General features: G+C 46.4%; 1 protein-coding gene across 16 annotated transcripts in view; it reads right to left on the reverse strand.

Annotated features, from left to right (window-relative positions):
• Nucleotides 1-502: 502 nt before the first annotated feature.
• Nucleotides 503-17,705, reverse strand: part of cep170aa (centrosomal protein 170Aa) — a 257,407-nt gene continuing 240,204 nt past the window's right edge. For all 16 annotated transcript variants that reach the window (XM_072512604.1, XM_072512598.1, XM_072512607.1 and 13 more), the window contains one exon: nt 503-4,767. In XM_072512604.1, coding sequence (XP_072368705.1) covers nt 4,565-4,767 — 203 coding nt within the window. In that variant the 3' untranslated portion in view covers nt 503-4,564. The remainder of the gene's footprint in view (nt 4,768-17,705) is intronic.

The following is a 17,705-nucleotide window of genomic DNA, read 5'->3' on the forward strand; positions in this document are numbered from 1 at the left end:
GCTAGGTTTGCACTTTAAAAAAATATCTGGTGCTCTCTTACCTCCCAACTCTGGTGTATAAACATTTTGCAATCTGAGGGAAGATAGAGAACTTTCATTCAAGATTTGGCTCACTCTGCTCACGGGCTGCCTATTCATGATATTCCTTCCACTCTCGTCTTCATGAAAATACCCACAATCCAATTTGTGACTTTCTATAAAAATTAGGCTTACAACTAGGAATTGGGCAAAAAGCCATGGCAGTGTGGTGGCAAGATAGGACAGATTGATGGATCAAGAGGTCCCCTCAAGAACACTCTTGTTTGAAGTCTGTTGTATATCAGCTGGCAGTCATCAATGCTTCCATGAACTTATTAATTGTTGGTACGGTCATTCAAGCATCTGAAGGATCCACCATGTGTGCAAAAGAAACTGTATTTTATCACTAAAATGTCAAGACATCCTCACGTGTCAGTCAGTGATGACCATTTTGTTTTGTAACAATCATTCTCAGTGGCAAAGATCTGGGAAAAGAACTTTATTTGAATACATTAGAAATGTAAAAATACAAATGAACATACATAACCAAATAAAAATAAATAGAGCCAATATGTTCGTACAAAATCAGGAGAAAATTATATAACTGCAAAACAAAGACAATATTACAAATTACAACACATGTGTAAACACATGAATCAACAAGAAAGTGAAGTGCTTAGCTAGCATGTTTAGAAGTTGGAAAACTCACTTCATTGCGATTTACTAGAGAAGCTGTCATATACCATCTCATACTTTCCATCTGTGGGATAAAACTCTGCTTTTGCTATTGTAATAGCTTTTAGCCAAAGGGAGAGATGGGTGGGGATGTGAAAAAATATAGGTAATGTTTGGTAGTCTCATTATCCCCTTAAAGTTCAGATTTTAAAAAAAGCATTAAAAAAAATCCACACAATATTCAACAGGCGTTTTGTCCAACAGTGTATTTAAAATTAGATTGGGAGCGATTCTATATCGTCAACTTAATGTCTGTTTCTAGTTATCAAGGGCTGACATTGGTTTAATATTGCACAGTGTTTTGCATCACTGAGTTTACACCATTAATTGGTATGTGGTAAGTTCCAACTTAGTTAACGTTAACTAGAATATACAGATCAATTTTGCTGATCAAAATTATGTAATATAGTAAATTAAACTTGAGAAATATACATATTCACAGCATCACAGGCAACTCATAATATGGCAATGTCATAATTGAATAGAGAGGTGAGAGAAAAATCTGTTGGTGCAAACCCTAAATATACACCTTGATTATTGCTTAGTCGTTCAACTACTGTATGCTTTTGGGTAACAGCTTCAGTATTAGAATGCTAGTTAGCGGATTGGGGTAATCTGGACCAATGCTGAGTCTAGAAGGCTAACAATTGCAGGTTCTGCTGCAATTGTATAAGGTGTTAGTGAGGCCACACCTGGAGTATTGTGTTCAGTTTTGGTCTCCTTACTAGAGAAAGGACGCACTGGCACTGGAGGGTGTGCAAAGGAGATTCACTAGGTTAATCCCAGAGCTGAAGGGGTTGGATTACGAGGAGAGGTTGAGTAGACTGGGACTGTACTCGTTGGAATTTAGAAGGATGAGGGGGGATCTTATAGAAACATATAAGATTATGAAGGGAATAGATAGGATAGATGCAGGCAGGTTGTTTCCACTGGCGGGTGAAAGCAGAACTAGGGAGCATAGCCTCAAAATAAGGGGAAGTAGATTTAGGAGGAACGTCTTCACCCAAAGGGTTGTGAATCTATGGAATTCCTTGCCCAGTGAAGCAGTAGAGGCTCCTTCATTAAATGTTTTTAAGATAAAGATAGATAGTTTTTTGAAGAATAAAGGGATTAAGGGTTATGGTGTTCGGGCCGGAAAGTGGAGCTGAGTCCACAAAAGATCAGCCATGATCTCATTGAATGGTGGAGCAGGCTCGAGGGGCCAGATGGCCTACTCCTGCTCCTAGTTCTTATGTAATACCAATAAATTGAAAACTTTTTCTAAAGGTCTTGTCTTGCTTGTATGCAATCAACTTGGAAAAGATGCCGATATTTTGTGAACAGCAAAATGGGGTTATTCCTTTTAGTATTATTTGAATCAAGTTAAAATATAAAATGAAATTAGAATTGAAGGTACTATCCCTTTAGTGCACCTTTGGATTATCCACTTACATATTGCATGAAACCCAAAGGGAATGGAATTGGTGTTGCTGTCTCTGTTGAACTTCCTTTCTTTCTACAATTCTCCTATATCACTATACAATTGATGCTGGATCATGCAGTATTTGTAGAAAAAGCAATCAACTTTTAATCCCTTCAGTAACAAAGCCAGGCAGTATGAACTGAATCATCACCATGACTCAATCCTTCATCGAAATTGATTCGGTCAGCATTCAGTCTCAATATTTAGTATACAACAATTTCAAAGCAAGTTTGCTGGGCATTCTATGGTTGCAACGCACTCAGTGCCAAGAATGCATGGCTCAGAGAGTGTGAGGCAGATCAGAGATTCTGCCACTGCCAGGTTCAATTGCAACTAGATTGTTAGAGGCACCAAAAAAATGAGAAGGAGACCACGCTACACTCAAAACTTTCTAGCAGCAAAGTCACAGTAACATTAGTGAAAGGCCTGAAGTTTATACATGTTTTTCTGAGCGCTGAACGTATGATTCAGGGAGGGGGCAAGGAACTGAATGGAGTAGAGAAATTGGTACTACCTATATACAAAGATTAATTTAACCTAAACAAAACATAACTAAACAGATATAAATTGTTATAAAAACCTTAAATGGGTTAGAATTACTGTTTCCTTTAATGACAATTGTGAAGTTTTATTTTGATTTGTCAATCAACATAAATAACATCAGTTAGAGAATACAGCTTACCTTTGCTCCCCAGTATTGACATCACATGCTCTCAGGAAGATATTGTTTAGATTGCAAACATCTTCGTAACATATCCTAAACCCAACCTCAGAAATACAAAATGCATCATTCACGTTTCCACTTCCCACTGGCATTATTTATGCAGCTAACTGCGTGAAATTACAACGTAAAGAGTAACAAACTGTTCTGCACTGTGACTGTGATCATTATGAAATTGATTGAATTGACAAAGTCACTTTTACTTGGGGGAACAGGATGATGTTTTTCCTACTGCTTTTTTGGATGAGTTTGGAGCCAGGAAAGATTTTTTCCTATTCCAGTTTCAACAATATTTAAGGTAAGGAGCCTCACTGATGGAGAATGGAACACACTTGCCACCAAGTCAGCATCAAACAAACAGAATGGAGTAAACGTGCCTCTAAAGTACAATGCTGGGAACTGTAATCAGAGTCCCAGTGTGATATTCCTAACTATACTTTAGTGGACTGCCCATTATGAGCAATTTTATCTTCTTGACCGTTGACCAAAAAATAACTGAATTGAGAATGCCTTAAACAAATTTTACAGCGACGAGGCAAGTTCACAAGACTTTCCTCCCATTAGCTTAAATTAGATGCAAAACTATGCCAAGGAATTGAAAGTGTGCGCTGCCTCACTTAATCCATTACAGTTTGCTTTTAATATTTAATACACATTGCTGTCGTACAACTAAAGTTAGGTGATTGAGATTTTTTTTTTTTTAAGTAGTGAATCACTTACGAGCCAAGGTTTGAAAGTGGCCCTCTCAACAAGTTGATCAATGTAGAACAATGAAAGTATCGCAATTGTTCTGAAGAACTGGCAAAGCATGAGTGTAAGCCTTTAGTCAAATTCTACAATGTTAATACAACTGTTATCTTTTTCCAGTTTATGGTTCTGTTTAAATCTAATGGATAAAGAAAACAAAATTCAATTTCCAATGTAATGCTCCCATCCTTTAGCTCACGTTGTTGCTAATAGTGCAATAATGCATAATGCTAAAAATGTTGTAATCAACAGGACTTTTCAGCATTACATGTCATCAACCTACTTCTGACCACAGCATAAAGCAGGTTTTTTCCCCCCACAATATTACAATAATTGCTGAATATGTTTTCTACTTTGTACAGTTAATCAATATCCTATGTAGAGTCTGTTGTTTACATACTAAACACAGATAAATAACAAACAGCAGTCCTCTGCTTCAGCAGGACATTGTTCAACTGACCTGTACTGAGCAGATTGGCACCAATGTTTTTGATATTCTTAGCTTGTGTTGCCTATACATTAGTCTATTTTACACAGTGCTTAAACACAATATTCCAGTTTTAATAGTAATGCCAATTTGCTTCCCAATTTTGTTTTGAAGAGGATACGGAGGTTAGGACAGCTGTTGGATGTGGTTCACATTTCACTGCACACATCTGATAATGTGCCTTTTCTTCTCCCTAATGTTTTATCATTGGATGGATGCAAAGCTTACAGTTGTGGCAAAAGTAATGTGGTAACGAAAGCACCACAGAAAGCAGGAAAATACTTTCAAGGCTAGTTAAGTGGCAAGCATAATGTTCTCAACAACAGGCCAGATCAAAAATGCTGTGCCTGATGGTACATGCTCTGCCACTTTAAATAGACTACAAAAAATAGTGTTACTCATGCAAAGAATTATCTTTGTCCTCCCTGCGTTCATATTGGTTGAAATGGTTGCTGTAGTCAGACTTGGAGGCAGTGATCTGAGGACTTCGGGTTGAACTGGTCTTGTGCTTGGCTTGTTCGGGCAAACTGGGACTTGATAATTTCAGACCACATGCTGAATCCAATACACCATCTGGATCAATCATCACACTGATGGCTAAAAAGGAAAAACAGTGACTGTTAAATAAGTGATTTCAATGGATCACAAGTAACAATGAAAAACCTGTCAGAACTTTCCCCACACTTTTCTCTTAAAGTTATATTTCATGTGAAATGAATGCTCACTCTCATTGCTGGATAGCATTTTTTTTCCCCTAAAAGCACTTTCCAGTTGCATAACCATATTGTAGCAGATCCAAAGTTTGCTCGTCTCCCTGAAGTATGTTCAGAATGGCATTTAAGATATTTCTTGGGTCCACAATACTTTATAGAAATGAGGTCATATGACACAGTAGTAGCTCCAATGATGCGAAACTTTAGAATTAAAGTGCTTGCTATGAGTGGGAGAGAAGTCTCTTCAACTGATTTTCAGTCATGATAGAGCCTGAGAAAAGCAGGCATATTTTAAATTATGTAGCAGATCAGGGAGGTAATAGTGACAGGGTCATTGGAAGGGAGGTTGGTGGCATTGGTAAGCATGTATGGTCCCAACTGGGATGATGCAGGGTTTGTAAAGAAGGTGTGTGGGGGGCCATCCCCGACTTGGATTCACATGAATTGATAGTGGGTGGAGCCTGGAATATGGTGCAGGAGCCAAAATTGGACAGGTCACGACCGCGATCGCTTACCCAGTCGGGGGAGCGAAGGCGTTGGCTGGGCTAATGGTGGAAATGGGATGAGTGGACGCTTGGAGGTTCTTGCACTTGGGGGAGCGGGAGTACTCTTTCTTCCCTTCAGTTCTAAGGCCTATTCACGGATAGATTTTTTTGTGGTGGGGAAGTCACTGTTGGCTGGGGTCAAAGGGTCGTAATATTCGGCAATTACGATATCGGACCATGCACCACACTGGGTTAATATGGTGTTGGAGAAGGGAATAGTGCAGAGACGGGGTGGAGATTGGATGTGGGGCTGTTGGTGGACTGAGGATTTTGTGATAAGATTGGAAAAGTGATTGAGGAATATGTGTGGTTTAATCGTATGGGTGAGGACTCGCAGGCGGTGGTATGGGAAGCTTTAAAGGTAGTGGTGAGGGGGGAGGTGATATCGTTTCAGGCAAGGGTGGATAAGGAGGAGAGGGTGGAACGGTAAAGGTTAATAGATGAGATGTTGGAAGTGGGTTAGGAAGTATGCAGAGGATGTGGATCCAATACTGTTGGAAAAGAGGAAGGAGTTGCAGGCGAGTTTTGACCGGCTGTCCACAAGGTAAGCGGTACACCAATTGAGGTGGGTGAGGGGAGCGGTCTAAGAGTATGGAGAGAAGGCGGGACGCATGCTGGCTAGTCAACTTTGGAGGGAGGCGGCAACGAGGGAAATTGTTCAGGTGCGAGATAGCGCAGAGAAGTTGGTGGTGGCTCCTGATCAGATTAACAGGGTGTTTGAGGAGTTTTATGAGAGATTGTATAGGTCAGAGCCACCTGGGGAGGATCGGGAGGTGCAGGAATTCCTGGATGTTTTGGAATACCTGAGATGGGGGGAGGAGGCAGGGCCATAGTGGAGCAGGAGATAAAAGATGCGATTGGGAGGATGCAGTCAGGGGCGTGGCAGGACCAGATAGGTTTCCGGTGGAGTATTACAAGAAGTTGGCGCCAAGGATGGTGTGGATATTTGAAGAGGCGATAGGGAAGGGGGTGTTACCACAGACTTTGGGGCAGGCATCGAGCTCCCTGTTGCTCAAGAAGGATAAGGATCCGACAGAATGTGGGTCGTATAGGCCCATATCACTTTTGAATGTGGACGCAAAAGGAGTTGGCGAAGGTATTGGCGCGTAGGTTGGAGGAGTGCCTCCCGAAGATGATAGGGGAAGATCAGATGGGGTTTGTGAAGAGGAGGAAGCTCTTAACATAGAACATAGAAAATACAGCACAGAACAGGCCCTTCGACCCACGATGTTGTGCCGAACCTTTGTCCTAGATTAATCATAGATTATCATTGAATTTACAGTGCAGAAGGAGGCCATTCGGCCCTTTGAGTCTGCACCGGCTCTTGGAAAGAGCACCCTACCCAAACTCAACACCTTCACCCAACACCAAGGTCAATTTGGACATTAAGGGCAATTTATCATTGGCCAATTCACCTAACCTGCACATCTTTGGATTGTGGGAGGAAACCGGAGCACCCGGAGGAAACCCACGCAGACACGGGGAGGACGTGCAGACTCCGCACAGTCAGTGACCCAAGCCGGAATCGAACCTGGGACCCTGGAGCTGTGAAGCAATTGTGCTATCCACAATGCTACCGTGCTGCCCTTGAGAACAAATAAATCTACACTATATCATTTAACCGTAATCCATGTACCTATCCAATAGCTGCTTGAAGGTCCCTAATGTTTCCGACTCAACTACTTCCACAGGCAGTGCATTCCATGCCCCCACTACTCTCTGGGTAAAGAACCTACCTCTGATATCCCTCCTATATCTTCCACCTTTCACCTTAAATTTATGTCCCCTTGTAATGGTTTGTTCCACCCGGGGAAAAAGTCTCTGACTGTCTACTCTATCTATTCCCCTGATCATCTTATAAACCTCTATCAAGTCGCCCCTCATCCTTCTCCGTTCTAATGAGAAAAGGCCTAGCACCCTCAACCTTTCCTCGTAAGACCTACTCTCCATTCCAGGCAACATCCTGGTAAATCTTCTTTGCACCTTTTCCAAAGCTTCCACATCCTTCCTAAAATGAGGCGACCAGAACTGTACACAGTACTCCAAATGTGGCCTTACCAAAGTTTTGTACAGCTGCATCATCACCTCACGGCTCTTAAATTCAATCCCTCTGTTAATGAACGCGAGCACACCATAGGCCTTCTTCACAGCTCTATCCACTTGAGTGGCAACTTTCAAAGATGTATGAACATAGACCCCAAGATCTCTCTGCTCCTCCACATTGCCAAGAACTCTACCGTTAACCCTGTATTCCGCATTCATATTTGTCCTTCCAAAATGGACAACCTCACACTTTTCAGGGTTAAACTCCATCTGCCACTTCTCAGCCCAGCTCTGCATCCTATCTATGTCTCTTTGCAGCCGACAACAGCCCTCCTTACTATCCACAACTCCACCAATCTTCGTATCATCTGCAAATTTACTGACCCACCCTTCAACTCCCTCATCCAAGTCATTAATGAAAATCACAAACAGCAGAGGACCCAGAACTGATCCCTGCGGTACGCCACTGGTAACTGGGATCCAGGCTGAATATTTGCCATCCACCACCACTCTCTGACTTCTATCGGTTAGCCAGTTCGTTATCCAACTGGCCAAATTTCCCACTATCCCATGCCTCCTTACTTTCTGCATAAGCCTACCATGGGGAACTTTATCAAATGCCTTACTAAAATCCATGCACACTACATCCACTGCTTTACCTTCATCCACATGCTTGGTCACCTCCTCAAAGAATTCAATAAGATTTGTAAGGCAAGACCTACCCCTCACAAATCCGTGCTGACTATCCCTAATCAAGCAGTGTCTTTCCAGATGCTCAGAAATCCTATCCTTCAGTACCCTTTCCATTACTTTGCCTACCACCGAAGTAAGACTAACTGGCCTGTAATTCCCAGGGTTATCCCTAGTCCCTTTTTTGAACAGGGGCACGACATTCGCCACTCTCCAATCCCCTGGTACCACCCCTGTTGACAGTGAGGACGAAAAGATCATTGCCAACGGCTCTGCAATTTCATCTCTTGCTTCCCATAGAATCCTTGGATATATCCCGTCAGGCCCGGGGGACTTGTCTATCCTCAAGTTTTTCAAAATGCCCAACACATCTTCCTTCCTAACAAGTATTTCCTCGAGCTTACCAATCTGTTTCACACTGTCCTCTCCAACAATATCGCCCCTCTCATTTGTAAATACAGAAGAAAAGTACTCGTTCAAGACCTCTCCTATCTCTTCAGACTCAATACACAATCTCCCGCTACTGTCCTTGATCGGACCTACCCTCGCTCTAGTCATTCTCATATTTCTCACATATGTGTAAAAGGCCTTGGGGTTTTCCTTGATCCTACCCGCCAAAGATTGTTCATGCCCTCTCTTAGCTCTCCTAATCCCTTTCTTCAGTTCCCTCCTGGCTATCTTGTATCCCTCCAATGCCCTGTCTGAACCTTGTTTCCTCAGCCTTACATAAGTCACCTTTTTCCTCTTAACAAGACATTCAACCTCTCTTGTCAACCATGGTTCCCTCACTCGACCATCTCTTCCCTGCCTGACAGGGACATACATATCAAGGACACGTAGCACCTGTTCCTTGAACAAGTTCCACATTTCATTTGTGTCCTTCCCTGCCAGCCTATGTTCCCAACTTATGCACTTCAATTCTTGTCTGACATCATCGTATTTACCCTTCCCCCAATTGTAAACCTTGCCCTGTTGCACGTACCTATCCCTCTCCATTACTAAAGTGAAAGTCACAGAATTGTGGTCACTATCTCCAAAATGCTCCCCCACTAACAAATCTATCACTTGCCCTGGCTCATTACCCAGTACTAAATCCAATATTGCCCCTCCTCTGGTCGGACAATCTACATACTGCGTTAGAAAAGCTTCCTGGACACACTGCACAAACACCACCCCATCCAAACTATTTGATCTAAAGAGTTTCCACTCAATATTTGGGAAGTTAAAGTCGCCCATGACTACTACCCTATGACTTCTGCACCTTTCCAAAATCTGTTTCCCAATCTGTTCCTCCACATCTCTGCTACTATTGGGGGGCCTATAGAAAACTCCTAACAAGGTGACTGCTCCTTTCCTATTTCTGACTTCAACCCATACTACCTCAGTAGGCTGATACTCCTCGAACTGCCTTTCTGCAGCTGTTATACTATCTCTAATTAATAATGCCACCCCCCCACCTCTTTTACCACCCTCCCTAATCTTATTGAAACATCTATAACCAGGGACCTCCAACAACCATTTCTGCCCCTCTTCTATCCAAGTTTCCGTGATGGCCACCACATCGTAGTCCCAAGTACCGATCCATGCCTTAAGTTCACCCACCTTATTCCTGATGCTTCTTGCGTTGAAGTATACACACTTCAACCCCTCTCCGTGCCTGCAAGTACTCTCCTTTGTCAGTGTTCCCTTCCCCACTGCCTCATTACACGCTTTGGCGTCCTGAATATCGGCTACCTTAGTTGCTGGACTACAAATCCGGTTCCCATTCCCCTGCCAAATTAGTTTAAACCCTCCCGAAGAGTACTAGAAAACCTCCCTCCCAGGATATTGGTGCCCCTCTGGTTCAGATGCAACCCGTCCTGCTTGTACAGGTCCCACCTTCCCCAGAATGCGCTCCAATTATCCAAATACCTGAAGCCCTCCCTCCTACACCATTCCTGCAGCCACGTGTTCAACTGCACTCTCTCCCTATTCCTAGCCTCGCTATCACGTGGCACCGGCAACAAACCAGAGATGACAACTCTGTCTGTCCTGGCTTTTAACTTCCAGCCTAACTCCCTAAACTTGTTTATTACCTCCACACCCCTTTTCCTACCTATGTCGTTGGTACCAATGTGCACCACGACTTCTGGCTGCTCACCCTCCCCCTTAAGGATCCTGAAGACACGATCCGAGACATCCCTGGCCCTGGCACCCGGGAGGCAACATACCTTCCGGGAGTCTCGCTCGCGACCACAGAATCTCCTATCTATTCCCCTAACCATTGAATCTCCTACAACTATTGCTTTACTATTCTCCCCCCTTCCCTTCTGAGCCCCAGAGCCAGACTCAGTGCCAGAGACCTGGCCGCTAGGGCCTTCCCCCGGTAGGTCATCCCCCCCAACAGCATCCAAAATGGTATACTTGTTTTGAAGGGGAACGGCCACGAGGGATCCCTGCACTTTCTGCCTGTTTGTTTTTTTCCCCCTGACTGTAACCCAGCTATTCTTGTCCTGTACCTTGGGTGTGGTTACCTCCTTGTAACTCTTCTCAATCACCCCCTCTGCCTCCCGGATGATCCGAAGTTCATCCAGCTTCAGCTCCAGTTCCCTAACACGGTCTTTGTGGAGCTGAAGTTGGGTGCACTTCCCGCAGGTATAGTCAGTGGGGACACCGGTGGTATCCCTCACCACCCACATCCTACAGGAGGAGCATGTAACTGGCCTAGCCTCCATCCCCTCTTACCTGACAGAATATAGCTGCCCTGTGGACTAACTAGATCTCCGCCCACCGACCCTGCTCCCAGTCAGCTACACTTTCTGTAAGCTCCTGGCTCTCTTCGCACTCTTTGCGGAAATGTCGGAAACAAAATGAAAGGAGCGCCTTACTCCCTCCTCACCTAACTCCCTCGGTCACCAAACTCTCACTATCGCACTCAAATGCACCAAATTCAGCACTCAGTGCAAAAACCTCTTTTCGAACATTAGGGGGGTATGGAATGTGGTTATGGCACCGGCAGAGGGTAAGGAGACAGGGGTGGTTGTGGCATTGTTTGACTGAGTAGAGTGGGGGTATCTGATGGTGGTTCTGGAGCGGTTTGGGATTGGACCACGATTTGTAGATTGGGTAAGGCTGCTGTACAGGGAGCCGTGTCCGCACAAATAACATGAATTTGGGATATTTAAGCTCTGCACCGTGGGACCAGGCAGGGATGTCCTATGTCTCCCTGTTGTTCGCGCTTGCGATTGAGCCTTTGGCCATCGCGCTGAGGAGTTCGGAGGTGTGGAAAGGGACAGTGTGTGTGTGTGTGTGTGTGTGTGTGTGTGGGGGGGGGGGGGGGGGGGGGCGATGCTATAGAGCATAGGGTATCTTTGTATGTGGACGACTTGCTGTTGTATGTATCGGAACCGAGTGTGTCGATGGGGGCATATTGGAGCTGCATCGAGTGTTTGAGTCTTTTTCAGGATATAAACTAAATTTAGACAAAAGTGAATATTTTGCGGTGTCTCGGCCAGGAGTGGGGGCTACCATGCCATAGGGCGGGGTCTCACTTTAGATATCGGGGGGTGCAGGTAGCACGAGATTGGTGGGGGGGGGGGTCTCCGTAGGTATAACATTACTAGTCTGGTGGGGAGGGTGAAAGCAGATCTTGCAAGGTGGGATGGTCTCCCTCTGTCGCTGGCAGGTCGGGTACAGGCAAGTAAAATGAACGCGTTGCCGCAATTCTTGTAAATTTTTCAGTACCTGCCAAAGGCATTTTTCAAGGAGGTTGAAAAGATGATTACCTCGTTTATATAGCGGGGGGGGGGGGACTAGATTAGGAAGGTGCTGTTGCCAAGAGGCAGTTAGGGGGATTGGGTCTTCCAAATGCACTGTATTATTTCTCGGCGGCGAACGTGGAGAAGGTGAGGAGCTGTGTTAGAGGGGGGGGGGGGGGGGGGGGGGGACTCCCAATGGGTTAGAATGGAGGAGAGTTTGTGTAGGGAGTCGGGGCTGAGGGTGTTGGCAACAGCGCCACTCCCAATGGCCCCGGGGAAATACTCAGGGAGTCCGGTCGTAGTAGCGACGTTGAAAATCTGGAGGCAGTTGCGCCAGCAGTTTAGGCTGGGGCAGGGTAAAGGGAAATGCCAATTCGGGGAATCACAGATTTGAGCCAGGGAAGTGGGATGGGAGTTTTTGAGATGGGAGGAGAAGGTAGTCAGGGCATTAAAGGATTTGTCTCTTGGGGGTCGGTTTGCGGGATTGAAGGAGCTGGGGGAAATATTTAGGTATATGTAGGTCCGAGATTTCGCTAAGAAGGAGATACAGAGCTTTCCGGTGGCGCCGGCCTCCACACTGATCGAGGTGCTGATGGCAGGAGAAATGAAGGAGGGGGTCATGTCGGCGATTTATGGGGCGATTCTGGGAGAAGAGAAGGCACCACTGGAGGGGATTAAGGGAAAGTGGGAGGAAGAGTTGGGTGAGAGCACGGAGGAGGGGTTGTGTTGTGAGGTGTTCCGGTGGGTAAATGCCTCAACTTCGTGCACAAGGTTGGAGCCGATACAGCTGAAGGTGGTGTATAGGGCGGACCTCACAAAGGCGAGGATGAGCTGACTCTTTTGAGGGGGTAGGGGATCATAGAATTTACATGCAGGAGGCCATTCGGCCCATCGGCCCTTGGAAAGAGCACCCCATTTAAGCCCACACTTCCAACCTATCCCCGTAACCCAGTAACCCCACCTAACCTTTTTGGACACTAAGGGCAATTTAGCATGGTCAATCCACCTAACCTGCACATCTTTGGACTGTGGGAGGAAACCGGAGCACCTGGAGGAAACCCACGCAGACACGGGGAGAATGTACAGACCCCGCACAGTCAGTGTCCCATGCGGGAATCGAACCTGGAGCTGTGGAGCAACTGTGCTAACCACTTTGCTACTGTGCTGCCCAATGTTTGTGAATGTTGTGCGGTGCTGCAAACCACGTTGATATGTTTTGGTCCTGTCCAAAGCTGAGTGGTATTGGAGGGAGGTGTTCAGAGTAATTTCAAAGGTGGTACATGAGAGGCTTGAGCCGGGTCCTCTGGGGGCCATATTCAGGGTATCGGATTAGGCTGGGATTTGAAGCCGGTGCGGAGGCAGATGTTTTAGCCTTCGCCTCGCTGATTGGCCGAAGGCGGATCCTGTTGGGGTGGAGGTCAGCCAATGGATGTGGTATATCTGGATTTCCAGAAAGCCTTTGACAAGGTGCCACACAAAAGGTTGCTGCATAAGATAAAGATGCATGGCATTAAGGATAAAGTAGTAGCATGGATAGAGGATTGGTTAATTAATAGAAAGCAAAGAGTGGGGATTAATGGGTGTTTCTCTGGTTGGCAATCAGTAGCTAGTGGTGTCCCTCAGGGATCAGTGTTGGGCCCACAACTGTTCACAATTTACATAGATGATTTGGAGTTGGGGACCAAGGGCAATGTGTCCAAGTTTGCAGACGACACTAAGATAAGTGGTAAAGCAAAAAGTGCAGAGGGATTTGGATAGGCTAAGTGAATGGGCTAGGGTCTGGCACATGGAATACAATGTTGACAAATGTGAGGTTATCCATTTTTGGTAGGAATAACAGCAAAAGGGATTATTATTTAAATGATAAAATATTAAAACATGCTGCTGTGCAGAGAGACCTGGGTGTGCTAGTGCAGGAGTCGCAAAAAGTTGGTTTACAGGTGCAACAGGTGATTAAGGCGGCAAATGGAATTTTGTCCTTCATTGCTAGAGGGATGGAGTTTAAGATTAGGGAGGTTCTGCTGCAATTGTATAAGGTGTTAGTAAGGCCACACCTGGAGTATTGTGTTCAGTTTTGGTCTCCTTACTTGAGAAAGGGCGTACTGGCACTGGAGAGGAGATTCACTCGGTTAATCCCAGAGTTGAAGGGGTTGGATTACGAGGAGAGGTTGAGTAGACTGGGACTGTACTTGTTGGAATTTAGAAGGATGAGGGGGGATCTTATAGAAACATAAGATTATGAAGGGAATAGACAGGATAGATGCGGGCAGGTTGTTTCCACTGGTGGGTGAAAGCAGAACTAGGGGGCATAGCCTCAAAATAAGGGGAAGTAGATTTAGGACTGAGTTTAGGAGGAACTTCTTCACCCAAAGGGTTGTGAATCTATGGAATTCCTTGCCCAGTGAAGCAGTAGAGGCTCCTTCATTAAATGTTTTTAAGATAAAGATAGATAGTTTTTTGAAGAATAAAGGGATTAAGGGTTATGGTGTTCGGGCCGGAAAGTGGAGCTGAGTCCACAAAAGATCAGCCATGATCTCATTGAATGGTGGAGCAGGCTCGAGGGGCCAGATGGCCTACTCCTGCTCCTGCTCCTAGTTCTTATGTTCACCCTGTGACCTTGCATGGCGAGGGTTCTGTTGGAGTTTTTAAACCCTCGAGAAGGTGACGTTTGAGTTGAGGGGAAGGATGGAAGCGTTCTACAATTCATGGGCTTTGTTTATTGTGCACTTTCAAGAATTGGATAACATCGAACATTAGTGGGGGGGGGGGGGGAAAGGGACTGTGAGTTGTTGGTGACTATATATAGGTGGATGGTGGATTCCTGAATCCTTTCCTTTGATGTTTGTATTTAAAATGTTGAGGGTTGTTTAGGGGTTGGTGGGAGGAAGGGATTGCTGGCCAGAGATTGACATTGTATTTGCTGATTGTTTGTTGCTGGGTGTAAATTTGGATTAAGATGTGAAAAAGGAGAATCAAAATATTTTAAAATAAAGTTACATAATTTAAAATGATGTAAAATGCAGTTGAATACGGCACAACAGAAATCAAATACAAGTTCAAACTATATAGAAAGAAAGAAGCAGTGAGAATAAATGTGTGATGCTCGATCAATAACTCCAGAAGCGAGATTGGATGACAATTGAAGACTTTATTGGACTAGATGTTTCCCCCAGCAGCGCAGGTACCGAATGCAGCTGCTAGGGAGACACAGACTCTTATACTCCGCCTTACTGGGCGGAACCAGCAAGCAGGCTTCACCAATGATCTTCCTGTCTCGGGTACCTCCCACACCAATGATCTTACAGCCTCAACCTAGGTACCGTAATACCCCTAATACAGGCTACCACATTCACACCCTGTTAAAAAAAAAAAAAGAGTCCGGCGGGGGTGGTGGTCTCGCGTCATACAGTGGTAGAGGTTATGGTGGTACCCGTCGCTGGTATAGTGTTTTGCCTTATTACATGTCACAACTATTTACAGTATTCATTTTACATGTACATATCAGAATGAAGCAATTAGTTGATCGGGGGCCCTGGCCGTCCTCTGTGATCATCGCAGTTTCGGCGGTGATGCAGGTGCCGGCAAGGGGAATCGTGACTCCGGGAGCGTGACTTTGGCTTCTTCGGTAGCTTCATCACCCCTGGGTCGGACCAGTGGAAGAACCGATCCACCAAAAAGGGGGTAGCCATGGGATGCATCGGTGGGAGGGAGGGTGGGGTTGGTGGGAGGGGCGTGGATGGGAATCCAGCGAGCGCCAGGTCCCGTAGGGAGACGGTATCCTGCCGGCCGTCGGGGTACGCCACGTAGGCGTACTGAGGGTTAGCGTGAAGCAGGTGGACCCTCTCTACCAATGGGTCTGACTTGTGCGCCCGCACGTGTTTGCGGAGCAGAATGGTTCCAGGAGCTGCCAGCCAGGTTGAAAGCGAGGTCCCGGAGGAGGACTTCCTAGGGAAGACAAGGAGATGTTCACGAGGTGTTTTGTTTGTCGTGGTACACAGCAGTGAACGGATTGGGTGGAGTGCATCAGAAAGGATCTGCTGCCAGCGGGAGACTGGGGAGATTCCTGGACCATAGTGCCAGTAGGACGGTCTTCCAGACCGTTCCATTCTCCCTCTCTACCTGTCCGTTTCCCCGGGGGTTATAACTGGTCGTCCTGCTCGAGGCCATGCCCTTGCGGAGCAGGAATTGATGCAGTTCGTTGTTCATGAAGGAGGATCCCCTATAGCTGTGTATGTAGGTGGGGAAACCGAACAGGGTAAAGATACTGTGGAGGGCTTTTATGACGGTGGCTGCGGTCATGTGGGGGAAGGGGATGGCGAATGGGAACCGGGAGTACTCGTCAATCACGTTCAGGAAGTACGTATTGCGGTCGGTGGAGGAGAGGGGCCCTTTGAAGTCCATACTGAGGCGTTCAAAGGGACGGGAAGCCTTTATCAGGTGCGCTTTCTCTGGCCTGTAGAAGTGCGGCTTGCACTCCGCGCAGATTTGGCAGTTCCTGGTGGCGGTCCCGACCTCCTCGAAGGAGTAGGGCAGGTTGCGGGTCTTGATAAAATGGAAGAATCGAGTGACCCCCGGGTGGCAGAGGTCCTCATGGAGAGCCTGGTGTCGGTCCACTTGTGCATTGGCACATGTGCCGCGGGATAGGGCATCAGGAGGCTCGTTTAGCTTCCCGGGACGATGCAAGATCTCATAGTTGTAGGTGGAGAGCTCGATCCTCCATCGTAAGATCTTATCGTTCTTTATCTTGCCCCTCTGTGCATTATCGAACATGAAAGCTACCGACCGTTGGTCAGTGAGGAGCGTGAATCTCCTGCCGGCCAGGTAATGCCTCCAGTGCCGCACAGCTTCTACTATGGCCTGGGCCTCCTTTTCAACGGAGGAATGACGGATTTCTGAAGCATGGAGGGTGCGTGAGAAGGCCACGGGCCTGCCCGCTTGGTTGAGGGTGGCCGTCAGAGCTACATCGGACGCGTCGCTCTCGACTAGGAAGTGAAGGGATTCATCGATTGCGTGCATCGTGGCCTTTGCGATGTCCGCCTTTATGCGGCTGAAGGCCTGGCGGGCCTCTGCCGACGGGGGAAAACAGAGGATTGGATTAGTGGGCGGGCCTTGTCCGCATTATTGGGGACCCACTGGGCGTAATATGAAAAAAATCCCAGACAGCATTTCAGGGCCTTGGAGCAGTGGGGGAGGGGAAACTCCATGAGGGGGCGCATGCGTTCGGGATCTGGGCCGATGTCTCCATCATGCACTATGTAGCCGAGGATGGCTAGACGGTCGGTACTGAACACGCATTTGTCCTTGTTGTAGATTAAGTTAAGGGTTTTTGCGGTATGGAGGAATTTGCGGAGGTTGGCGTCGTGGTCTTGCTGGTCGTGGCCGCAGATGGTGACGTTGTCGAGGTACGGAAACGTTGCCCGCAAACCGTACCGGTCAACCATTCGGTCCATCTCCCTTCGGAAGACAGATACTCCATTTGTGACACCAAAGGGAACCCTTAGAAGTGGTAGAGCCGCCCATCTGCTTTGAATGCAGTGTACTTGCGGTCGCCCGGGCGGATGGGGAGCTGGCGGTAGACAGATTTGAGGTCCACCGTGGAAAAGACCTTGTATTGTGCAATCTGATTGACCAAATCAGATATGCGGGAGAGAGGGTACACGTCAAGCTGCGTGTACCTGTTGATGGTCTGATTATAATCGATGACCATCCTGTGCTTCTCCCCTGTCTTTACAACCGCTACTTGAGCTCTCCAGGGGCTGTTGCTAGCCTCGTTAACACCTTCCTTCAGTAGCCGCTGGACTGCCGAC

This window comes from Scyliorhinus torazame, chromosome 1, assembly GCF_047496885.1.
Source record: "Scyliorhinus torazame isolate Kashiwa2021f chromosome 1, sScyTor2.1, whole genome shotgun sequence".
NCBI lineage: Eukaryota > Metazoa > Chordata > Chondrichthyes > Carcharhiniformes > Scyliorhinidae > Scyliorhinus > Scyliorhinus torazame.